The sequence below is a fragment of the Neodiprion lecontei genome, chromosome 7 (assembly GCF_021901455.1).
Source record: "Neodiprion lecontei isolate iyNeoLeco1 chromosome 7, iyNeoLeco1.1, whole genome shotgun sequence".
Classification (NCBI taxonomy): Eukaryota; Metazoa; Arthropoda; class Insecta; order Hymenoptera; family Diprionidae; genus Neodiprion; species Neodiprion lecontei.
The window spans coordinates 12,648,138-12,674,445 of record NC_060266.1 but is presented as its reverse complement, the minus strand read 5'-3'; the positions used below and the strand labels follow the sequence as shown (position 1 = coordinate 12,674,445).

General features: G+C 40.2%; 1 protein-coding gene across 2 annotated transcripts in view; it reads right to left on the bottom strand.

Moving 5' to 3' along the window:
- The window catches only part of LOC107217405 (regulating synaptic membrane exocytosis protein 1), a 1,749,170-nt gene that overhangs the window by 1,178,050 nt on the left and 544,812 nt on the right, over nt 1-26,308 (bottom strand). For both annotated transcript variants that reach the window (XM_046745888.1, XM_046745889.1), the window contains exon 5: nt 16,027-16,186. In XM_046745888.1, coding sequence (XP_046601844.1) covers nt 16,027-16,186 — 160 coding nt within the window. The remainder of the gene's footprint in view (nt 1-16,026; nt 16,187-26,308) is intronic.

The window sequence follows — 26,308 nt, the reverse complement described above, 5'->3', positions numbered from 1 at the left end:
CGGCCGGTACCGCGGACCGCGGCAACAATATCGGCCAGCTCCGGAGAAGGGGCGAGAAGTGAGAGCGGGGAAGTGCTGATATTCAATTCGTAAACGAATAATAATAATTCACCCTGACGAACAAAACGGCAATTTCCGTGGCGGCAAATCAAGATGAAATGCTGCACTCGGATTGGCCTTGCACTATCGCTTATAATTAAAAAACTATGCGTCGGACGAGCTTTCGGTTAAGAAATTTTCGGTTGGGTTTTAGCTAGGTATCACGCTGGCTGATCCGTGGGTCCTAATTTAGGCACACCCTGTATATACCGTTATCGCGCGACAAATTTGCATGTTGCATTGTTCTTCGCAATTTATCAGCAGGCAACCTACAAAATATTATTAAAATCATTAAACTACAAATAATAACAAAGTATATAACTAATTATATAATCTAAACCTACAAGTACAGAAAAGTATGTGAAGTTAAAAATATTAACAAATGTGTAAAACTAAACTAAAAAAAATTAATAGAACCATTGAACTGCAAACTAACAACCAAAGATGCAACTTACTATATAATCCAAATCTACAACTACAGAAAAGTATGTGAAATTAAAAAAATTAATAATATGTAAAATTAAACCGACAAAAAATTGATAAAACGATTAAACTACAAATAATAACTCACTTGTTGTGTAAGAAAAATAATAACTGAACAAATTGAAAACTTAAATGTACAAAAATGGTCGTTTTCGGCCTGGTAATAGTTCTTATTAATTTTCGTTCGATGTTCTACAGGTACCTGCGATTGTGGAGGGAAACTAGTCTGCGAAATTGACAGCGATATCGATACTGCCAGTGACAAAACTCGTCTCGAATGTATTGTGACGAAAGGCACCGGAAAGTGTGGTAAACGATACTGACGTGCGCCAATTCGACGAGATATCGCTAAAGAATTGTGCACGAAATCAGTCACAATATACCGTGACGAAAAAGCTGACACGTTGATGTTACCAGGGAATTCCGAGCCGCCTCACCTGCCTAAGAAAAGTGCTTTGGTTAATGCTGAGCATGAATATATATTGTCACAGTACTCACATCGTAACCCAATTCAAGCATTGCAAATTATGAAACTGAAGTCAGAGCAAAATACGATTCACGCCATCGGGATGGACCCGTTCCACCTTTTTTACTGGACTAACCATCAGCTCCATGTCTACAGAGCCTACGCAAAGGAAGAGCCAGCCTGCATTTCGATCGACGCTACTGGCAGCATTACAAAGTCGATAAAAAGGACCGATGGTTCGAAATCCAAGTCCATTTTTTGTACCACTGTGTAGTATATAATCGAAATGGACAGTTTTCAGTTTCTCAAATGCTCAGCGAAAAGCACACCACTGTGGCAATTTCATACTGGTTAGCGGAGTGGGTTTCTTAAGCTGCTGCATACCCGAAAGAAGTTGTGTGTGACTCATCCAAGGCGTTATTAGGAGCGGCGGTTAGGGTCTTCACGGACTACAAAACTATCGAGGATTATGCCAACGTATGTAATCATACCTCTACGTTGCCACAAAGTTACATCAGACTTGATGTAGCTCATTTTCTGAAGATGTACGCAGATTTTCTAAAAAATTCTCCGAGACGAGTGAAGGTCTTTTACATGGCGGTATTAGGCCAATTTGTACAAATCCGTGACATGCGTTCTGCTGGCGAGATGTTGAAATCGCTGTTGACGGTAGCACGATGTGAGACAGACGGCAACTTATCTTCTGGTCAGCAGTCAGAATGTGATTACCATAAATCGAGGCTAAAAAATGCCATCAACCCGTCGTTGGAAGCTTTTTAAAGAGGACGATAGCCCGCCAATCGAAACTCTCCCGGATGACAAAAGCATCTATGAAGACATTGACGTCGTCAATTATTGGTGGTCATGGGGTGGAGACATTGACCTAGAAGTAAAAAGCGGGTCAAGAATTGAAGAGGGCGATCACGATAATACGCATTATTTACCTGCGTTTGCAGATCGCCTGTTGAGAGATATTCGATGGTTCCCATTATGGTCGAGTGTATGTCGTGACCAATTTGGCTACGACCGAGTGCCTACTACAAGCGCGTCGGTGGAAAGTGAGTTTAGCATAATTAAAACTGACCTATTGAGGAATGATTCTAAGCCGTGGAGGGCGGACGTATTTGTGGCCAAGCATATCAACTACATCAATAGTCGAACGAAAATTGCCCACGCAAATATCTTCTCCAAAACAGTTGATAATGCAAACAGTGCGGAGGGTAGTATGAATCTCAACGATTCTTATGTTGATATTCCTAACGTAGATGACTCATCTGAATGCCACGATATTATTCTTAGCAATATAGCTCAGGATGGTTTCTCTGAATTCCAACCAGCAATGCGAGCAGATCCCGAGATTAGCTCGTTGTCAGTACAGAACAATGAAGTTCTCGTAGCTGCGTCTTCATCTCAAACGCGACCTGTAAAAAAAATTATTGCTCAGTCATGTACTCTGTGTTCCTCATCTATTAAACTGGAGTCATCAAAAGCGGTGAAGAAATCCATGGTATGCTTGGATTGTACCAAACTTGAGGGCACAACCAAAATTCTCGCTTCTCGAGAATTCGAAGACTGGGGCGGATTAACAGCTGCGACAATAAAATCCAAAAAATCCAGATACTTAGATAAAAATCACACCACTTTCGATGCCATATCCAGTGAAAAACTGCAAAAAATTCCGATCATTAAGAATGGAGATACTACAACGCTGCAGGTAATACTGAATTATTTATGCTACGAACTAAAATACAACGATGCAGGTATACTGGGAATAGAATTATATTCGAAATTTCAGTATTGCATTGATCCTCCCAAAGGGTTGATTACTTGTAAAATCAGGTGTGAGCCTCTGCGTGAATCCATTGAAATCCTTAGAAATCTCCAGAATCTTGTGCAGTCTGCTGATATCTTACGAAGTTAGTGAAAACCAAAGAAATTTGAAACACTTTTTTATTTTAAATTTCTGAAATCAGACTCACGCTAAAATTGAGGAATCATTAAGCCTGCCACGACCCTCACAATTGAATGACCAAAAATTACGGCGTGACGACAAGCTGGATAAAGAAAACGAACTTTTTAACAATTCATTACTAGGTTACTTTGATTTGAATGCTGTTGTTATCGTTGATTATTATAAGTCATGTATTATTTCTGCAGGCCTCAAAGGTTGGCAAGGAACAATATTCGTTCGTCAGGACCTGTGCCGTCGACAGTGTCTTGCACGGTGTCCTTGTTTCTGCCTTTGACAGACTAGAGGTGAAAGAAGCTGTGAGCAATTTACAAAGTCGGAATCCGCTTTTTGATTTGGTGATGGATATAATGCACCATGGTTTGCGAGCGCATTCTTATCAACTGAGAGCTAAGATCTTGATTGAGATACACAGATCTATTCAGTCATTTGGAAACAATCGATTAATTGATTGCGAAATAAATGTCTGTTACTTGGTTGGCAAGATATTTGTAAATACACCAAGCATCCGAGAAATTTCACCGTGCTCCCAGGGATGCGAATTTATTAACAAACAGCTGCGTACGCTAATAATCGGTCGCAAGGAATTACTCGATCCCTACATATTCAAGGACATTCTCACGAAACTCCGTGAGAATAGAAATCGGGGAACATGTGCAAAATGCGGTGCACCCACGACCCACCAATATACCACTACTGGTTAGTTTTTAGTTTGATGCATCAATTTTCTTATTTTTTAGATTCTACCATTTTCTTCACTGTGCTTGCTTTTCTCTTCTCTCTTCTCTCCTAACTCTTCCCTGTTCTCTTACCTCATCCCTCTCCCGGCTTCCCTCTCTCCTCTCGAGGAGATTATTATATATTATATAAAATATTATCAGAATTTTGTTGTAAGAATTATATTTACCTTCATTTTATGCCCATAGGACCATTCCTTATGTTTGAAATGGATGACGATGTCCGCTTGGTTACTTTAGACGAGATCCCAAAATGTCTTGCTGATCCGTTAAACAGAGATTTGTTCTGTTTCCGTTTAATTAGCGTGATTGACTTCACACCGGCAACCACTCGACGTTCCGCTGACATGGAACAATCACCTGTTCGTGGAACCGGTCAGTACACGACAATTGCGGTGAGGCCAGCTGGAGTGTACGAGAGGTTTGATGATACTAGGAATAAATCGCAGAGGTTACCCAGTCGATATCAAGCCAGACCTCACATGCTCATATATTTTAAATACAAGAATATTTAAACCATAAAAAAATTCAAATTAAGCCGTCTCAAGTTATTTGAGTGGGAGTAAAAAATTAGAATAGCCGATTCATAGAAGGACAAGGAGATCGAGTTTTCAAAGACGCGAACATCTCATTCATAGAATAATCGAAACATATCCAAGTAAAGTCCAAGTATATAAAATTGAAAATATAGAAAGTCGAAATGCAGAGGCAAAATATAGAAAGATCAAAAGATAGAAAGCAAAATCAAGAATCTGGGTATGATTTTGTATGACCGAGACGCATTCTGACGATTGTACATTTTGACATTATACATTCTGATCTTTTGATTTTTTCAATTTTCCATCATTGGATTTTCCAAATTTTTTAAATTCTACAATAGATATTTTTCCTGTTTTAAAGATTCGATATTGTGGCCCTTCTATTTATCAATCTTTCTATACTTTCATTCCCACCAGGATTTACTCCATTTATCCTTCTATCCTTCAGTTTTGAATATTTTCAGCTGAAATTTGGGACGCACATTCCCTTCACCAATCTTTCATAATAGAACTCTCTGTTTACTTTACCTTCAATATAGCTCAGCACTCTGCGTCGGTCTTTGAAGCCTTACTCTCGTTGACACACAAAACGTTTCACTAAATGTTTTTCACTCACACGCAGGATAAATCACCGAAATAACCCCCCCGGGGGTGACAAACAAATATCTTTCTCGACAAAGCCCAGAGTCGACTCGCAGGTAGGGTTGCCAACCCCATTATACAAAAGCCGGACTCGGCGCTATATTTGGCCGGACATTTTGGCCTAAAAGCCGGACATATATTATTTTAATAACCAAGCGTACCTTTTTTTAAGCCAGACATACGTTTTCAAGGCCTGACATAACTTTCATAATAAAAAACAATTCGATTACGTATTTTAAATGTTTAAAAATGCTTACCTGCTGCCCCGTAAGCAGTGGTGGCTGCAGCTTTGTAGGTGGCCGTGGACATTGCTGAGTACTAATAAGTCACAGTTTTGTTCCAAAATTAACCAGTATAACTAGCAACCATCAATAATTAGTCCCATCATCATTTGGTATTTATTTAAAACTAACTCACTAAAAATACGGTTACCGCTGACTGATGTTTAAAATGCATAAGCTGAGCACACCACGCGTTCTTACGGCCGACTAAAAACAAAACCTGCTGCAAGTAGTATAAACAAAAAGGTGAGCCGCTGCCGTGAATCGGCATATGCCGCATTGCTTCACTCGCTCTGCAGGCGCTGCATCTGCAGATGCATGCGACAAGTAAAACTGACAAAAAGTCTAACAGAAGCTGGACAGGCCGGACACGTGAATATTTGGCCGGATATGATCGTAAAAAGCCAAACATATCCGGCTAAAGCCGGACGTCTGGAAAACCTACTCGCAGGCCCGTTTCTTTCAAGAGTACGCAGGCTCGATATCTACCTACTCTACGCACTCTTCTCGCTGCATAGTGACTTTTCCCGTCAAAAGATGCAGAATTTCCAAACTTTTTAACACGAAACTTAGATAATGGTGAGCAGTTTTTACGACTAAAAGCTCTCAAAGTTGTGTACCTTGAATATATAAATTTGGATCTAAAAAACAAATAGTAATTCTCTGTTTCACACAACTGATTAGAAATTCAACGATACCATTTCCGAAAGTTAGCTGAACTGAAATTACGAAGACTTGCTGCAGAAGTTTGCAAAAGGATTCACGAAAAAAGTACGTTTTTCCCTATGGTTCATCATAATTATCTGACTTTTCCCTTGACTATTACCGGTTTTCTCGTTCTGTCGCTACCGTTTTTTTTTTTTATTTTTTATTTTTTTTTATCGCTGGATAAATGCCTTATGCATACCCCGAGATCCGCGTGAGGGCCCTACCCTGATAGTAATATGAACAACCTCCAACGCACCCCCACGACGGGGAGTTACGGGAGAGTTACGATTATAGCAAAAAAATTGACAAACAATATTTATAGCCGTATACGCGAAACTTATTGTACGCATTAATTCGAACATAAGACACTTGAAAAATATTCTCTTCCGCCTGAATTCCACGACAAAACTCGTCTTCCACCCACATAAGTGTTGGAATTTTGCGAATTTCACCCGTATATTTGAGTCTCGATTCTTACGGTAAAAGATCTATTACAACTTTCCGCTAGAATTTGAATTTATTCACTGAATAAATGTATAACATGAAAAGAAAACTTCATGATAGTCTTCCAATAATTCAGAACAACAACGATCGTCTTTAAGACAGGTAGAGATGCAGCGTTGTAGCCTCGTCGCTCACGTGCCACATGCCCAGCGCAGTTTCACAGTTCTGGACGACCGTCGTTTTATTTTATAGGTGAAACACTATTCTTTTCGCGTTTGTTATTCTAAAAAAAAGCATCGCAATTAATTTCATCCTTGAAAATACAAATTTTCTCAGATTTTTACGCCTGCTTATATGGGTGGGAGTCGAGTTCTGTCATGAAATTCAGGCGGAAGAAGATATTTTGTGAAATTCTTATGTTCCAATCAATGTGTACAAAAACTTTCGCACATGTGTCTATGAATTTTTTTTGTTAATTGTTTATCGTAAATCAAGCTCTTCCGTAAGCCCTTATCATGGCGGTGCGTTAAAAGATGTTCATATTCCTATTATATGTTCCACGGATGATTCATTAAATAAATTGATTGTGCCAAAACGACCCGGCTGTCGTTGACTCCCAGGCCATGAAAAAAAAATTGGCAGCTTCTGAAAATTTGAAATTTGGAGTAGGAATTTTCTTTATATTACACACTCACTTTCTCAAGCCTGCAACACAATTTAGACCACTGTGTCTTTCTTTGTACTTAGTGTCTGGAAAGGGAAGGAAGGGCTGGGTTCCTGTAATGGTGACGACGGTGGCGGTAACGAATACTATTTATGGTATGAACAAAGGTACACAATAAATATTCTCCATCATTCACCTGCAATTCCGAAAGTGAAATCAATAACTGCAAGAACAATGCGTCATTTGCGTTAGGATGACGTTCGTTGGTGACGATGCTGAAATCAAAGTGGAAGACATAAAAATTGCCTAACGAATTCACGCGACACGAACATTTTTTCGCATTGAAAATCCTGGTTCCTGTTCCATCCAACTATTCCGTTGATTCGTGAAATTCGTGTGTCAATCACACCCTTGTGGGTGGACTGTGAAGCATTCGATTTGTAAGGGCAGTGTAAGTCGTTGACTAAAGTGATTTTGGTGCCTCTAGAGACCCTGTAGGTTGTTGGGTCCAAGAGTTACACCGATTTTTCTAGTTTTGAGGTGGTTTCCACCCCTCGGGCGTGGAGCAGTTGATTCTAGCGGGTGATATTCCGGGACCCTTCAATTCTAGAGTAATTTTAGCGCTCGTACGAACTCTGTAAGTTGTTGCGTCCAAAAGTTACACCGATTTTTTGAGTTTTGTGGTGGTTTCCACCCCTCGGGGGTAAAGCAGTTAATTCGAGCGGATGGTTTGCCAGGAGCCTTTAATTCTAGAGTAATTTTGGCGCCTGTACGAACTCCGTAAGTTGTTGCGTCCAAAAGTTACACCAATTTTTTAAATTTTGTGGTGGTTTTTCACCCCTAGGGGGTGGAGCAGTTAATTCGAGCGAGTGATATGCCGAAAGCCTTTGATTCGAGAGTAATTTTGGCGCCTGTACGAACTCCGTAAGTTGTTGCGTCCAAAAGTTACACTAATTTTTTGAGTTTTGAGGTGGTTTCCACCCCTCGGGGGTGGAGCAGTTAATTCGAGCGGATGGTTTTCCAGGAGCCTTTAATTATGGAGTAATTTCGGCGCCTGTACGAACTCCGTAAGTTGTTGCGTCCATGAGTTACACCAATTTTTCTAGTTTTGAGGTGGTTTCCCCCCCTCGGGGGTGGAGCAGTTAATTCGAGCGGATGGTTTTCCAGGAACCTTTAATTAGCCTATAACTATGACCGTCACACTTTTTTGAAATTTGACCTCGTTCTCGTTTTTTTTTAAGTCTGGTCCATCTCGAGCTAGCACCGCCACAGGTTTTTTTAAAAAAACGCCGAGCAATTAATTCAAAGATGAGGAATTCCAAGAGCCTTTAATTAGCCTTTAATTATGACCCTAAAACTTTTCCGAAATTTTACGTGTTTTCCGTTTCTTTCGGTGTGGCGGTTCCAGGTTTATGTCGAGCTGGCACCGCCACAGGTTTCTTTTAAAAAACGCGGAGCATTTAATTCGAAAATAGAGCATTTAATTAGTCTTTAATTAGCCCTTAATCATTCCATAGGAGATTTTTCGATTTTCGAATGTGGCGGTTCCAGCTTGATATGGCTGATTCGAAGTGGCTTACAAAACGAGCTATGAGAACGCTCTAGTATCCGTTGTCGTAACATATTTTGTAGCTCTAACTCTACAGCTTCTGTATATTTTAATGGTATGGGGTACCATCGGTTTACAAATGGCTTATTAATGAGTTGCAAGTTTGATTGAATTTCCAGCAATTTCAGCACAGCCCACTTTATCAGAAAACTGATGCTCATATTGGCACAGCAATTTTTCAAGAACTACTATTTGCTCACCGCTTAAACTCATAAGACTTGTCGCGATCGCTCGCACATCTTCACAAGAACTTTGATCATTATTCGTACATATAATTGTTCTAGTGAAGCAATTAAAAAATTCTGCGATTAAATTATTACCTTCACACAAATTTGTAATCTTGTGTTGAATTTCTATCCTCTCAATCGTCTTCTTTCTTATCATTAATTATCAATGTATCACATTCATCAATTTCATTACGATTAATAGTAACATTTTCTTTTTCACTACTTTGTATTTTTATTTGCAGATTTCCATCATTTTCTTTCTCTTTATCTATAACTTTCATCACGTCATTAATAATCATAAGGTCTATATTATTCTTACATTTTACACAAATATTCTCGAATACTTTTCCAGATTGTTTGACATTATTCATCACGTTATTGCTCATTGCTAGATCATCATTTTCATAAGTTTTCAAAACGACTTTGTTAATATTATCAGATTCTGGGTACTGGGAGTGTCGAGGAGAGTGGCAGGCTACCTGGTAGGGGAAGAGTTACAGAGGGAAAGATTAGAAGGTAAAGCGGGAATGAGAGCTTGGAAGTACGAGAAAAGGGCGGAGGAAGGAGGGGGTGGGCAACTAGCGTGGAGATGTAGGATGGAGATGAGGAAAAGAATAAAAGCAGGGAGAGGCCTTGACGACTGGGAAGAGGAAAGAAAAGTGTTTTTTGAAGACAGAGGACGGAGGTAGGAAAGAAATGGGAAGAGGGTCTTGTGAGGGGGGAAGAGTTAGTGAAAAGAGAAAGGAGCAAGCAAGAAAAGGAAAGATGGGAGAAGATACTAGAATCTGAAAGCAATAAGGAGTATGTGTTCATAAAAGGAGGTGGGATTCCAGGATACCTCAAAAAAGGATGGGGCGAGGAAAGATGGGCAAGAATAGCTAGTTTTAGGTTGGGGGATCGACTTAGGGGAGGCAGATATTGGGAGGATAGAGGGAGAAGACTTTGTAGTGTTTGTGGGAGGTAAGAGGAGTTGTGGAAGCATGTATGGGAGGTCTGCTCAGGGATGGGGTTGGATAGGGGATGGCAGGAGATGAGGACAGAGGTGTTAGGGGAAGAAGGGCAAAGAGAAGCATGGCTGACTGGGATTGAGATGCTATGGGGTAACATGGGGAGGGAATAGGACGGGATTGATAGTGTTACATCCTCGATCTCCTCTGCCCCTACCCACTAGTTTTATCTTTTTTATTACCTCTTAATTTAATACATTTATATTTTATATTTTTATCTTTTACTTTTATTTTTGCGTCTCCGTATGCATTGCATGCATACGGCTCTCTTTATCACCTTTTTATAACTTCTGGAAATGAACACGTGCAACGGATAGATCCGTATGGGTCTATCTCAAGTGTCTGTTTGGGCAATATTGGCCCGAACATTAAAATAAGGATATCTTTATTATATACAAACATAAAACGGAAATTCCTACCCGCACGTGTGGTAAAGGCGGGATAGTTAATGATAAATTCTCCTGCTACACCGTACCCGATGGGCGGGGGTAGTCTTGACGAATAGAAAAACTCAAAATTTTATCAGGCCCTCCTGATTGGTCCAGCATCCCTTAAGGATACTGGTAACCAATCAGGAAGTAGTTCAGACAAGACCACCCGAATCTTTTAAAAGAGAGTAGTCAATGAGTAGTCAAACAGTAGTCGATGAAGTAGTCAGTCAGCTTTTAAGAAGAAGTCTTTCTCTCAATTTATTATTACAAAATCCAATCACGTCAAGCGCTGAGCGAACTCCGCGTTATTTTACTCAAACACAAACTTCCTTTCTACCATAGTACATAACTAACCTCATTTTTATCGAATAAACGTATAATTGTAATTAAACCCATATCGAGTGTAAACCAGTCATTTAATACCGTATACCTCCTCGCCGAGCACGCAGAGCCGCCCCACAGAGCCCGAAAATCAACTGCTAACAACAAAGGTAAGTGACCATTTTTACATCAAAGCCAGTTTAATTAAGGGGGGAACGGTGTCAACAAATTCAAATAATATATCCGGAAAATTTAGTCTCAACTAAGCGTTATACGTATCGAGTGGTTTGGTCTTCAGCCGACCCAGCTCATAACAATAGTGAGAAACAGCGGAAACGGAAGTCCTGGATGGATGTCTGTGGTGTGGAGGTAAGGATGATAAGCGTATGCAGGTTTTCTTTGCACATAGTGCTTTATTTTCCCTGCTTGAGTATGTATTGTTGTAAGTTCATTACTATGTAGATGTTTTGTAAAGCAATAATGTCTCAAGATAATTGATACCCGATAAAGTACCCCATTGGTCTAGTACTAAGCGTATTATGGAATGCGAATTATATTTTATTATGTTAATGATTTATATTGTACTCGCTATAAGTACGCTTTAAAAAAGTGTAAGCGAAACGGGGGTCTGCAATTTTGTATCCCTATTTATTCCGCAAATAAATATTATTATTAAATTATAATAATATCAGATTCTTTTCTATTATCTGATTTAACTGCATTATTCTTTCTTTTGACTACTTTCATATAATACGTCATTTGATTGCATGTAAATGAATTTAGCTGTTCTGAAGATTCCCGACCGTATGAGTAGAACGATGGCGCAATGAGCACCGCATTTATTCTAATAGTTTTGCATTCATAATCTAATACGATTCTGTCTACGAACAACCAATCATTGCCAAAAATAATACCATTTACTAAATGCGGTACGATTAAGAAGACTGTACGCATAACTTTGTTTCCTGTACTTACATTTACAAGTATTTGTCGCCTGACTGGAGTAAGTGGTAGATAAGTGGTGTTCTGCATCATGACTTTTTGTTACATACGGATTATTGTTAATATTATTTAAAAGGTCCTTAGCTGAATTTACATAGTCACAACACGATGCGGACTCTATCGTAACGCGTCGTTATTTAGTTATATTTCTATTCATTATGTGATTTAGGCCTTCAAACACATCTGATTTTGGAGTGAAATATTTGGCTTCGACAACTTGCTTGAAAAAATACATTTGCAATGCTCCATATTGTGATTTGTATTTTTGAGAACTCCACTTATTTTTTGCCTTAACTTGCATATAGAAATAGAGTAAAATTTTTGCAGAATTGTTCGTTTAAACGCATCATAATTTTCAATATGCCATTTGATTGAATTCCACTATAATCTAGCTCTGCCTTTTAATTTACTCTCTATAATTCCTAATTTCCATTGGCCAATGACATTTTTCTAATTAAAATAGCTTTCCATGTTATCTAAAAAATCTGTCGGATTCGAACTTTTTTCTTTGAAAAATTCAGGAATATTTACATCAATATCTGTCCCTTGTAAACTAGCCACCAATCCACTTAACAATGTTACATCATTATATACTGTTTGTGCTTGACGTGGACGGACCCTTTCGAGCATTTCCCGTTGTTCTTGATTTCGAGTCTATAATATTCTAATTTCTCAGGCTAATTCGTCGTTTTGTTTTTGTGGATTTCGTAATTGTACCATGCATTCTTTTCTACCAGATAAACTCACCAGCTCCTCCTTAAGACGTTTTAACTGTTTTTCTATGCTCATGTTTATTGTGGGTTTTTGTGGACTTGACTTTGTCCCTTTCTTTGTTTCTATCGGTGAATGTACAATTTTAGACCTAGTTTGAATAGTTGAACAGATGGCCATCAATATATTTTATATCTATTTTACATGACTTTACGGCTCTTAATGCTGTACGATAATTATCATAAAACAAAATTCACAAATATATTAAAAAAATTAAGAGACTTTTGTTCCGGCACCAATTTTTGTAACGAACTTTTCATAACTCGGTCAGGTTCTGTAAAGTGAGCAATGGTGTTAATGTTACACTTAGATAAATGGTTATACAGAGTAATTTTACCTAAAACATTGAACGGGAGGTTGGATTCACAATAATTAAATATAATTTTAATCTTTTTGAGGCGTCACGTCTTGAAAATAAATGTCCATCCAGTTAACTTTGAGTCGTTCAGTATCTGTCTAGCAAACAACACAAATTATAGTGAGTGACAACTCAAAATTAATAAGTAATCATCGATACATAGTTTTAATTACATGTTGTTTGTTATCTCTTCGAATCCTGTTGGGAAAGCTAATTGCATATACTCACACCAATTATAAATTTGACGATGTAAAATGAAACTGACGACTTCATGTTAACTGGATTAACATATATTTTTAATACATGACGCCGCAAAAAGATAAGAATTACATATGTATGATTATTGTTAATCCAACCTCCCGTTCAATTTTTAAATAAAGTTACTCTGTATAACCATTTATCTAAGTATAATATTGATACCATTGTTACTCATTCTACAGAACCTGAGCTAGTTATAAAAAGTTCGTTACAAAGTTGTAAGAAGCAAGTAGTCATCTGAGAGAGAATTTTGAGTCTGCAGTCAAGGAATTGTCAAAGTTTCAGAAACGTGTTACAAAGATTAACTTATCCATATCTCGCACTTGTTATGATTCGTTACCAGCGTATTATAGTTAATGCACTAAATTCCTGTGTGTCAATGAATAATTAAGATTCAAGGGTTTAGATAAGATAGGTGAAAGAGTCAGGGATAACGCTTATTACTTAACCTCTCATTGTTCGTCCTTAACCTTTCTGCAATATAATCTCGTTGCGTCAAAGCCGCAATGCTAACCGTGGTAAATAAGCTGTCGCGTGAGCTTTTTGTCGTCAGTTGCAGAAAGCAGTTGATAATCCAAAAACGATCTTGTTCTCCAACTATTGCATTCGATTGATTCTATTAAATTTGTATTAAATGATCTGACTGTAAAATTTTCGATTATAGTTTCTCCTTTCTACATTTCTGTTTCCTTACCATTCTCCTCTGACTCCTATCTGAATGCCTGTAAGTAAGCAAAGTAGCACCTAAAGTGACTCAGCGAAACATGAATCTGCTAAGAGCACTGGGAATAAGCTGATTTTTTGGATGGTGAACGATTTCATCCACTAACAGCCGGCACCATGTTATTATTCATCTAATACTCACGAGTCTTACAAAGTGCGGTTTTATTTTACTGATCGACTCGAATTGACCGAGTAAGCAGAGTAAATCGGTGTACTAGCGCCATCTACCGGTTTGCATTCCCGGAAGTAGCCCCTAGCAAGCTGGAGTCGGAGGGACCTGACCCTTACTATCTTTTTGTCAAAAAACTTGTGAAAATGAAGTATCACTTCATTGTATTTTTGGGATAAATTTGACGGTCATGGGATTTATTATGTTTACGACGATTCAGCATGCTTTATATCTAGCCGGCGATCGCGCTGCGAGCTAACTAAACATGACGAACATAAGTGACTCAACCAAAAAATTAGCCTTCCTGGAATCATTGTTCACAGGTTTACGTATCTTTCAGTACACGTGTCTTAGAACGGCAACCGATACGCACTTTAGGTCGGGATACTTAATGCGTATGCACAGTACGCTGATCCCATACTCATTGTCAGTTATGTACCAATGATCCTTGGCGGCGGCCTTTATATTATACCTAACGCCTAGGATAACATCACATGGCGGAGCCAGCGCCGCTTAGCTTCCCCTCTTCACTACTGCGCTACTGGCGGCATGCTGCGGCACAGTGATGGGTGACATACAGGAATCGAGCGTAATGCACGCTTGAATATATTTTCATCTGACTAATTTTATTTTTGGACTGAATGGCGAATACCTACTAAAAAAAATTGTTTCTGAGCTTCTAGAGCTCTACAATAATGTATCCTACAATCTCATGAATGATTTTAACATTTTCTAAAATCTCAAAAACCATCACATTTTATAGGAAACATATTTGAAATTCGTCGCGTACAAGCACATTTTAGACTAATGTATGTGACTTGTTAACATATGCACATTAGAGAACTCCGTATGTGGCTGTTAATGTGTGTATCTCGGCACACTACATTATTTTTAGCCAATTTTAATGGACTCAGCCGTCCATTTGAAACGATATGAAAGACTCATATAAATTTTTTCGCGAGAAAAATTTTGTAAAGAGAGAGAGCAAATTTGAAAATTTTCAAATGAGTTGAAAAATTAACGATGGAGCCAGGAATCGAACCTAGTATCTTGAGATGGGTTACCGAAGACTTACTCCACCAAGCCACCTAGCCCTCCTGACTACAGTGTCATTAATTTCTCTCATCACCTGTATTCAAAATTGTTTTGTTTTCTTGTGCCGTGAATTTGTATATGTTTGAAATTCGTCGCGTAGAAGCACAGTTTAGACTAGTGTATATGACTTGTTGACATGTGCACATTAGAGAAGTCTATATGTGGCTGTTAATGTGTGTACCTCGGTACACTACATTATTTTTAGCCAATTTGAACGGACCCAGCCGTTTAGTCGAGTAAGTCTCCGGCAAAGCATCTTTAGATACCAGGTTCGATTCCTGGCTCCATCGTTAATTTTTTAACTTATCTGAAAAATTTCGAAATTGCACTCTCTCTATTTTATAGGATGTGAAAATATTCGAACTGATTTTAGGTACAATTTTCATTCGATTTCAAAAGGTGATTCAAAGTCAAATTCAATTGATTTTCCTGAATTTCAGTAAGATTTCATTTCATTACGCAAGATCAAAAACGATTCAGTTTCAAATTTTATGGAATGTAGTGAAAAATTAGGAATAATATTCGACTAGATGTTGAGTGGTTCTCAAGGTTATAAGTTACATTAATGATCCCATATGCAGCTATATTTTGTATCATGTTTTACAATTTTGAATATTCTCGAAAATGCTCCGCAGTTTTCAGAAGATGTACACATATGAGACTTCAGAAAATTATGAATGATTTGCGTATGAAAGTTGGAAAAATTTTAAATCATTGGGAATGATATTTATCGTTCTCAAAATGTACGACTTTTTCAACAGATACCTTAAAAACCTCAAGTATAATCAACAGTACCTTAAAATACTTGAAAATGATATTATTATAAGAGCTGAAAAATTGCAGAACGATTTTTAATAATCAACAAAAGATTTCGAAGTTAGAATAAGGTTATGTGATTTGGTGGAATTTCTGACAATCATTATTAAGTGAGAGATTGAATTATTTTGGAGAACTTGAATAATTTCTTGGAGAGTTATGAAATACAAAATATTAGTGACGACGAACCCTCGTTCAAATACTCACCGTATCATCAGTCTCCACGGTAGTAGAATAGGAAGCGCAGTCTTCGCAAACTTTATGCTGGCACTCGTTGCATGTCTTAGAGAAGTCATCGGGTTTGAAAGACTTGAGGCAAACCCGGCAGGCGCCTGTTCTACTAGCTGGTCTTGCGTGTTCTGGTTTCCTGCAGAGGATTTGAAGACAAGAGTGAATAAACGATACCTCATGATACAAGTGATAGGTGTGCCATTTCGGCTATTAGAAAAAGTAGGATACAGCCTTTTGCTCTGGAATGTGTTCGTCAAATGAGTAAAACAAATCAGCATAAAACCTAGGTCAAGGGAAGAGAAGTGGGCCAATTGGTGTATCAAGCAGGTATACTGGCTACTAAAAGTCAATTTGAAATTGGCGCTTGTTTTATGTAGTTATAGTAGAAGTACTAACATAATACCTAAAGTTCGTAACTCCGATGAAGAAAAAAGAACGAAGTCTTCCAGTTCCTTTCGGTCGTGTAACACCCTTCGTATGCACAGAAATTGAATAAAATAAATACTCTTTACAGGTAACAATACATCAATACTGGCACACGTGATCCTGTCCTCAATCCTATTACGGGAAAGCAAAGCCGATCGCCGAAACGTACCTGTGTGATCGGCCTGGTCCCAAGGAACAATAGAATCCCCAATTTAGTGACGTACACAGAAAAATATGAAGTTCCACGTCGAATAATTCCTGTATGAACGAATTTTCGTCATACTCTGAGGAAAAATTTCCTCGTTAAATACCTTCCTGAATTCACGGAAATGAGAAAGACTCAAAACGATCACCTAAGCCTACTGTCTCTTGTCGTCTGATTATAGTTATACATAAATGCCCTTATCTCCGTGGGGTGAAAATGATTACATTATAAAATATCGAATTTCTGTGAGTTATTTCACTCAAAGATTGTCTTCACACTTGAAATCACAATAGCTCTGATAGTTACAGTGGAAATGACAGTGCGGTAAAGCGATCACGACTTCATAATTATTACTAAAAATCGACGTGGAAAGATTAATGTTTCATTCTTACTTTTGGTGATAGTTGTAGGTGTTTTGCTGTGTGCGTATGTATTCAGGAATAATCGGAAGTGCGTCGTACAAAGACATGTTAAAACTCAGCACGCTGGTCTTAACCAAAAGGTGCGGCAGATCGGAAACGTGAAATCGAAGCCTTGAAATCAGAATGAGAAAAAATGACTCGACTTGATCACACAAATATGGTAAACAGTGACACCAATTCAACGAAAAAATGGACACTAGAAAAGTTTAGGAAATTTCGACTGATATGAACGACCAGCTTACGAAACGTCTTGAGGAGTGTGAAAAGTTTTCTTTGCAGTTAAATTAAAGTACGGACATCACCAATCGAGCACAAGTTAGTGTATTTACGATTTTTGACGATTGCTATACGGTACAAGAATTGCTTTCAGTCATTCAAGTACAAGAATGCGGCGTTGAAGGATAATCTGGCCAGAGATAAATGTTCTCCTGAGCAAACTAGTGCGTGTAACTACAGATGGCGTTCCTGCTATGGTTGGATGTTAAGCGGGATTAGTCACACTGTGTAAAGAAGATCCTGATATTTCTTCAACAATGTTAAATTCAACAATGTATCATTTGTCAACAAGCTGTGTGTGTCTAATCTGTCGATATGATTCGTTTTTTGGAGCCAGTTTTAAAGATTATTAACCTAATTAGAGCGAGATCTCTGCAACACAGATTACTTCGATCATGTCTGAAAGAAGCTCAAAGTAATTGTAAAGATTCAATTCTACATTCAGAAGTCGGATAGTTAGGTCACGGCCAAATTTTGTAATGACTCCATGAGACTCTACCCGAGATCCGAAAATTTCTGATATTCTAGAATGACGGCATTCAACAACTTTGTGATCAACCTAGGTCAGCAGACTTGGCATTTTTTATCGACTTGATTTAATAAATAAACAATTTAAATTTGTTATTGTAAGGAAAGTATATCCACATATGAACTGTAGCCCATTACGTATTGAATTTTTGTCGAGAACTCATGCTTTGATTAGATTTTTCCGAAAAATTTAAATGGGTGGTTGTTTCGGCAAAGTATCGAATTAGTTAAATGTGTGTCTCGCGACACTGTAAATCGTCCTCACGCATGAACGCACACTCGCATGCAATGTTTACTTGCCGTCTAGCGTCTCTGCGTCAAATCTCGCCGCTTGTCCGTGTCGCGACTCAAAACAAATCAGCTGTATCTCATGTATTGTCTGCTGTCTCAAAATCATGTATGTGTACCATCAATGTGTATTCTCGCCTGTAAATCGTCAGTTATCGTTCTCTTGCGATACAGATCGCATCAACTCTGTATCCTCCTCGAATAAAGTATTCTTTATTGATAATCAAATATAATCTGTCGTCAACAATCATCCCGCTTCCTCACTATAGTCATTCATCACTAATTCGCGAATCCCATGTCAATGATCCATATCTCTTTGTCATCTCTCTAAACAGTGGTAAGTTTGAGAACTTGACGAAAATACAGCAAACTTTGGTAGCCATTAGTGATTTTTGCGGGAAGAGGTTTACCGCTTACTTTGAAAAGTTTACTAAGCAATTTCAACAGCGTTTTCATCATTATATGTAGCTTCAAAAATGTCGAGCTGCTTTGTTGCAGATGCCATAACGCATGATGAATGCGTTCTGGGAAGAACCTTCCCTCGATGCTGCTGTACAGTACATAGGCAATGAATGGGTTGTTTCATATAGAGGCGTGACTTTTTCATGTGGAGATGCAGACTGGTCCGGGCATTCTTTTTTGGGCTGCAATTCACCGAGAATATTTTGATTTCGTTTTAATAAAGGCTCTGCGTGATACCCCTCACTAGTATTGCTATTAGGTAATTGTTTATCGTATAATAGTCACAAGTTCTGATATTAAATTTCTATTTCCATAACTAATCAAACACGTGCTATCTGTGTCACTGCGGCAGTCATTGAATTAAGTATGATTGGATCTGTTTGTGAGTACAGTACTTCATATACATGCGTTTGAGAAGTTCAGGGCAAGTATCACTTTAGTCCATTTTTGATCAAAAATAAGTTAGGGATACCGTTGTTATAGCATTAAAGAGTACTTACCAAGAATACCACTGTTAAGTGGGAAAAATAGCAAGAACCCAAGAAAAACCTATCTGAAAGATTGCTTTCGTCTGTACTCTCACGAGAAAGCAAACATTGATTTATGTTTTTCTCAAAATCAGTCCAAATAGATCAGAGTGGTTCTTGCTCCAGACTCTTCATTTGTGTATAGAGTAAAATTTTACTCACAATTACAGATAACCCAATGAGTCGTTCATAAGATGAAATGCAACTGTATTGATGATACACCTAGATCATATAAACACATAGCGGCTCAAATTTATTTGATAAACGATGAGGAAAGTTGATAAAAAACAAATGATGAGCAAAAGTAGGAAAAACCGAGTGCCCGGCAGTTTGCAAAGAACATATATTCAAACAGTATCTTGAAGAAATGTTTACTATTAAAGCTAATTGAACAAAGAAAGCCTTTTCCATCAGTAGACCTTTTAAAGCTAAGTGAAGAATCTGCATTGGAATCAGTATCAATAGCAGATGCAAAAAATCAAAATGTTAACATAGTAAGAAATCTACTGACGTATATAGTAGCAAAAGTCGAGTTGAACTTGGAAACAGAAGATTGCTCTAAATATTTAAAGACCTTTTTCATTGATAATGAAAAATTTTGGAACTATAGCTAAAAGTATAATCTGGAAAATCATTGTTGGTATGAATGTTTTTCGAGCATCGAGAGTTTGCTGGTGAGAATGGGCGTTCGTGCAACATCGGAACCGTTCGTGAGAAGCGAGGCGTCCGCGTGAAGGCACACGGTCGACGTGTTAGTGTAGCTCTGATCGCTCATGCGTAAACAAGTCTCTGTACTCTTAAAAAGAAAAATAAACAAGCGTGTAAAGCAGCCATCTTGTTTAAGAAAAATAAAACCGACTATTTTATTGTCCCCCAATCCATCCCTCACACAAACTTGCACAACCAAACTGGCTATTAATTCAACAGGTTATGGGCCCAATCCACACCTGAATACTGTGCAGAGTTTCTTTGTGCGGTGTGAGAGAAGGGAAGATTGAAAATAGTCGTTCGGGTTTTTTTTCGCGAGGCGCGTTGTACGGCAGCCATTGTGGGCAAACCGCGTGCGTGCAGTATTCGAGAATCCGTGTGTGAAATTTTGCATCCAACATGTCCAACGACATCTCAACTCGAAATCTCAAGAAATTCGACGGGAACGATTTCCAAGAATGGAAGTATCAGATCAAGAAATTATTCATCGCAAAAGGCGTAGATGACGTCGTAGACGGCACGAGGACGATGCCAACGGAACGAAATTCGCTAGGGGCGAAAGAGTGGAGAAAGGAAGACGCGAAAGCGGCATACTTGATCTCTTCGTCCATGGAATCGAAGAAACTCAAGCTGTTATTGACCTGTAATACTTCTAAGGAAATGTGGGACAAATTGTGTCTCTTGCACGAGCAGAGAAGTGAGTCGAATAAAATGGACATGTGGCGAAAATATCACGAGTACAAAATGCCGGCCGGAGAGTCGATGGAACAGCACATTGCATCAGTGCAAAATATGGCCGCCGAGCTAATCAACTCTGGGGAAACGGTAACGGATAAATCCGTGTGCGCGAAATTAATCGGGAGTTTATCGTCGAAGTTCGCGGTGTTCACATCGGTATGGGACAATGTCGATCCTGCTCGACAAACACTCGAAAATCTTGTGGAAAGATTGATCGTCGAGGAAACGAGAATAAAAGGTGGAATCAGTGAAAGTGCGAGTGCACTTGCGGTGTCAAGGCGGGATCGAGCGAAGAAAAGCGACGGTGAAAAGAAAGACGACGCCGAAAAAAAGAAAAAGAAAAAGCGTTCGAAGAAGAATATCGAGTGCTGGAAGTGTCATAAAAAAGGACATTTCGCAAGTGAGTGCGGAGAAAAAGGCGGGAACGACGAGGCAGCGTGCGATTGTGCGTTCGTCGGCGAGCAAAAAGGGGGTGTCGAGGAGTCTGAGCGGGCTAAGTGCGCGAACTCGCCGTGTGAGTCGGTAAGAGCGGTGCAAGAGGCTGATCAGGAAGACATCTGGCTTACCGACAGCGGAGCGTCGGCACACATGACGTTTCGTCGCGAGTGGCTCAACGAGTATCGTGAGGATCCGCAAGGTGGCACTGTACTGCTTGGCGATAACGAACAATGCGAGGTCGTGGGCAGAAGTACAGTGTCAATCGAAAAATTCGTAAACGGTGTTTGGCAAAAATCAAAAATCGAAAATGTTCTTTTCGTGCCGAAACTAAAGAAAAATTTGCTCTCAGTAGGGGCGTGCGCGGAAAAAGGCTATCGAGTCGTGTTCGAAAAGGGTCGCGTGAATCTCGAGAAAAACGGTACGATATTTGCATCGGGAATCAAACAAGGAAATCGAATATATCGTATGCTGTTTCGAGTTTTTCTGTTGGGAAATGAGGCAAACGCGACAGTCGCGAGTTTTCGCGTGTGGCACGAACGTCTGGGACATGTGGGAAAAAGTACGGTGCGCGATCTAGTCAAGAGGGGATTAGTCAAGGGCGTGTCCATGACAGATGAGAAAGATTTCTTTTGCGAGGCCTGTCAGCTCGGAAAATCCCACCGTCTACCGTTCAAGAAAAGCATCGACGTGGTCGAGACAAAGCCGGGTGCGAAGGTTCACACCGACGTGTGCGGGCCGATGTCGGTTAACTCGATAGGTGGCGCGCGCTTCTTCTTAACTTTCAAAGACGACTCGACTGGTTATCGGCACGTGTACTTCATCAAGCACAAATCGGACGTGTTTGAGAAGTTTGTCGAGTACGCGAAGCTTGTTGAGAATAAATTCGGAAACAAAATAAAAGTGCTTCGCTCTGATAACGGTCGCGAGTTTGTGAACGAGAAAATGAACGAGTTTTTGACTGCAAACGGTATTAGGAAGGAAAATACCGCTCCGTATACCCCGGAGCAGAACGGTCGTGCAGAACGGGACAACCGAACGATCGTCGAAAGTGCGCGATCAATGCTTCACGCCAAGGGACTACCATTGTTTCTGTGGGCTGAAGCGATCAATACGGCAGTGTACGTGATGAATTGATCGGCATCGTCGAAGAAGACTGCGACGCCCTACGAGCTGTGGGTCGGAAAGAAGCCCAGTCTCGGGCATTTGCGGATATTCGGGTCCCAGGTTTTTGCACATATACCGAAGCAGTTCACAAAGAAACTCGACGCGCGTGCAAAAGCGAAGGTATTCGTCGGCTACGAGCAGGATTCGTCAAACTATCGGGTTTACGATCCGGAAACGAAGAAAGTCGGCGTGTCGCGTGACGTGACGTTCAACGAGAGTGCTGGAAAGCAAGAGACGATCGGAGAGCATAAAGACGAGGACGTAATCGTGCTAAAGGGACGAGAAAATCCTGTGATACGAGAAGAGGAACAAGAAGAGGCCGAAAGTTCCGACGAGTCAGAGGAAGAGGTCATCGAGGTTCCGAACCAAATCGAGCAGCAACCAGGGGCTGTACAAGGGCCACGAGTTCTGAGGAATCGTGAAAATCTTCGAGCTCCAGCAAGGTACGCAAATATTGCCGAGTATCATGTCCCAGAAACGAACAAAGAAGCTATGAGCAGCAAAGATGCCGCGCAGAGGGCACGTGCTGTTCGGGAAGAGCTTCAAGCACATTCGGAAAACGATACGTGGACACTCGTTCCGAAAACACCGAATCAAAGACTTATCGATTCGAAATGGGTGTTTGGTATCAAAGAGGATCCAGAGAAGAGAACGAAAAGGTTCAAAGCGAGACTTTGTGCGAGGGGATTCATGCAGAGAGAGGGCATCGATTTCACAGAGACGTTCGCACCGGTGGTCCGCTACGATTCGCTTCGAGCGCTGCTGGCGATCGTCGCAGAAGAGGACCTGGAACTTTTGCAGTTTGACGTTCAGACTGATTTCCTCTACGGTGAGCTGGACGAGGACATCCTCATGGAGATTCCTGAGGGGCTCAACGTGAAGAAGAAAAGTGTTGTGTGCAAGTTGATAAAGTCGCTCTATGGCCTCAAACAGGCCCCGCGATGTTGGAACAAAAAGTTCGTCGATTTTCTGAGTCGATACGAGTTCGCAGCATGTGAAGCGGATCACTGTGTTTTTGTCGGGAAATTCGAGAACGTAAAAGTGTACCTCGCGCTTTTCGTGGACGACGGCTTACTTGCAGCCAAGTCAATGAACACTTTAGAGACAATATCAAGCGAATTAGACAAGTCGTTCAATATCACAAAAGGAGACGCGAAGATTTTTGTCGGGTTGCAAATAAAAAGAAATCGAGACGAAAAGACGATCTTGATTCATCAAGAAACGTACACGCGTAAGATTGTTGAAAGATTCGAAATGACAAAATCAAAACCGGTCGGGATGCCGGCAGATCCGCACGCGACTCTTTTGCCAAACGAGGAAACGAGCGACAAGGTAGTCAATGTACCGTACAGAGAAGCGATCGGCTCATTGATGTTTCTTGCAATAGTATCGAGACCAGACATCGCATTCGCGGTGAATGCAGCGAGTAGATTCACGAATAATCACAACGAGTCTCATTGGCGCGCGGTAAAGCGAATAATCGCGTACATAAACGGTACGGACAAATTGGGGATAGAGTATCGAAGCGGCGCGGCGGTAGAGACTCGGGTTTGGCCGGGTATTCAGATGCGGATTTTGCGAGTAACGTAGAGTCAAGGAGATCGACGACGGGCTACGTATTCTACTTGTCAAACGGACCAATTACGTGGTCTTCGCAGAGACAGAAACTCGTAACACTCAGTACGACGGAAGCTGAGTATGTCGCGGCATCCGCGGCCACGAGAGAAGCCATGTGGCTTAGAAAGCTGTTGAGAGATCTCGGGCACCCGTGCGTCGAGGCTACAAAGCTTTACGTAGATAACCAAAGCGCTATCCGTCTTGTGAAAAATCCGGAATACCACAAGCGGACGAAGCATATAGATATAAGGTATCATTATATTCGAGAAAAGTACGAAAGCAACGATATTTGCGTGCAATACGTGCCTAGCGAGGTACAGTGTGCTGATATCCTTACAAAAGCGCTACCAAAGAGGCGTTTCGAGGAGTTGAGAGCGAGTCTTAGCATAAGCAAAATATAATGCACTCAAACGGCGGTAGTGTTGGTATGAATGTTTTTCGAGCATCGAGAGTTTGCTGGTGTGAATGGGCGTTCGTGCAACATCGGAACCGTTCGTGAGAAGCGAAGCGTCCGCGTGAAGGCACACGGTCGACGTGTTAGTATAGCTCTGATCGCTCATGCGTAAACAAGTCTCTGTACTCTTAAAAAGAAAAATAAAGAAGCGTGTAAAGCAGCCATCTTGTTTAAGAAAAATAAAACCGACTATTTTATTGTCCCCCAATCCATCCCTCACACAAACTTGCACAACCAAACTGGCTATTAATTCAACAATCATCTCAATGATTTTTACAACAGCAACATAGTGATGAGTAATGATGATAATTTGAATTTATGCTGTTCACAACCTCGATGCCCAACGCTTCTGAGTATTAGCTTCATTTTGCATCACCTATTCAATTTCATGGATTGATATATTATTTTCACAAACTAAAACCTTTGTAATTTCTTTTTGAGCCTTTCTTATATTTGTGTTTGAAAAACCTTAGTTACATGTTTTCTTTTCATGTGATTGGACTGGTAACTTTCTGTATGTATGGATTTACGCTGTCGAATTCACCCTCGCCTACAATGAGTGAATGAGCACCTAAGAGTATAATTCTGCGAGGGAGCAGATAATCTGTCAGTCGCTATTCCCAGAATTGTGACGTCACCGAACGACTGCTAAACGCTCCATGATACGACTAGCCACCCCATATAAAAGCGCCACTGCGGAGCAGCGCTCAGTTCTAGTCTGACCACAGCTGAGCTTGTTCAGCGTTGAGATTTACAAACACCCATACCTTGGTTGAATCACAGGTTGATACTGAATACGCTCAGTAACTTTACCGCACCGAGTTCATGCATTGGTTTGTTTGTTTGCACACCTAGTTCAAGCACCCAGTTCGTGCATTTATCTATGGCACCTCATTCGTGCAACCTTCCTGAGATCCTTTCAAGCACCTAGTTCGTGCACTCATCTAAGGCACCTAGTTCGTGCAACCTTCCTGAGATCATTTCTTGCACCTAGTTCGTGCACTCATCCAAGGCACCTAGTTCGTGCAAACTTATTGAGATCCTTTCCTGCACCTAGTTCGTGCACTCATCCAAGGCACCTAGTTCGTGCACTCATCCAAGGCACCCAGTTCGTGCAACCTTCCTGAGATCCTTTCAAGCACCTAGTTCTTGCACTCATCCAAGGCACCTAGTTCGTGCAACCTTCCTGAGATCATTTCCTGCAACTAGTTCGTGCACTCATCCAAGGTACCTAGATCGTGCAACCTTCTTGAGATCCTTTCCTGCACCTAGTTCGTGCACTCATCCGAGGCACCTAGTTCGTGCAACCTTCCTGAGATCCTTTCAAGCACCTAGTTCGTGCACTCATCCAAGCCACCTAGGTCGTGCAACCTTCTTTAGATCCTTTCAGGCACCTTGTTCGTGTCACCTTCTTGAGAGCAGTTAATAAACACAGTGTACAAGATTGCACGATTCGTGCAATCTTGTCCGCAGCGCTTAGTTCGTGCTCCTTTCTCTAGGCGACTCATCCGATTACATTCATAAAACGCATTATGTGTACTGTCTTCTTACAGCCTGGAAATTGTCTACTTACATTGGAAAATAACCAACTTCTGTCTACATTCCTAGACGAGCCTCATCAACCAACAACGAACTAATACTATCTCTTTACTCCACAGATTCTTCCAATATCGACCTACTCACGCTACGTTATAACACCATTCTTATTCTTCCAATTGCATTAATTGCCTTATCTTATGTCAGTTATTATAATTCTCTTTACAATATATCTTTTATTCTCACAGACTCAGTTTGGTCCTTCAACCGAGCCATCCGAGCCATTTCCTTCTCTTGTTTTCAAACAATTTGACTTTAAATTTTCGTATGCATTGAATGCATACGGTTTCTTTCATGTTCTGACCGTTTCGGAAAACATTTATTCTTGTTTACGTCAACCCTGGAGTCAAATAATAATATCAGCAGTCTGAACCCGATAGACTTAGGTGCACGTGCGTACGAGAATGAA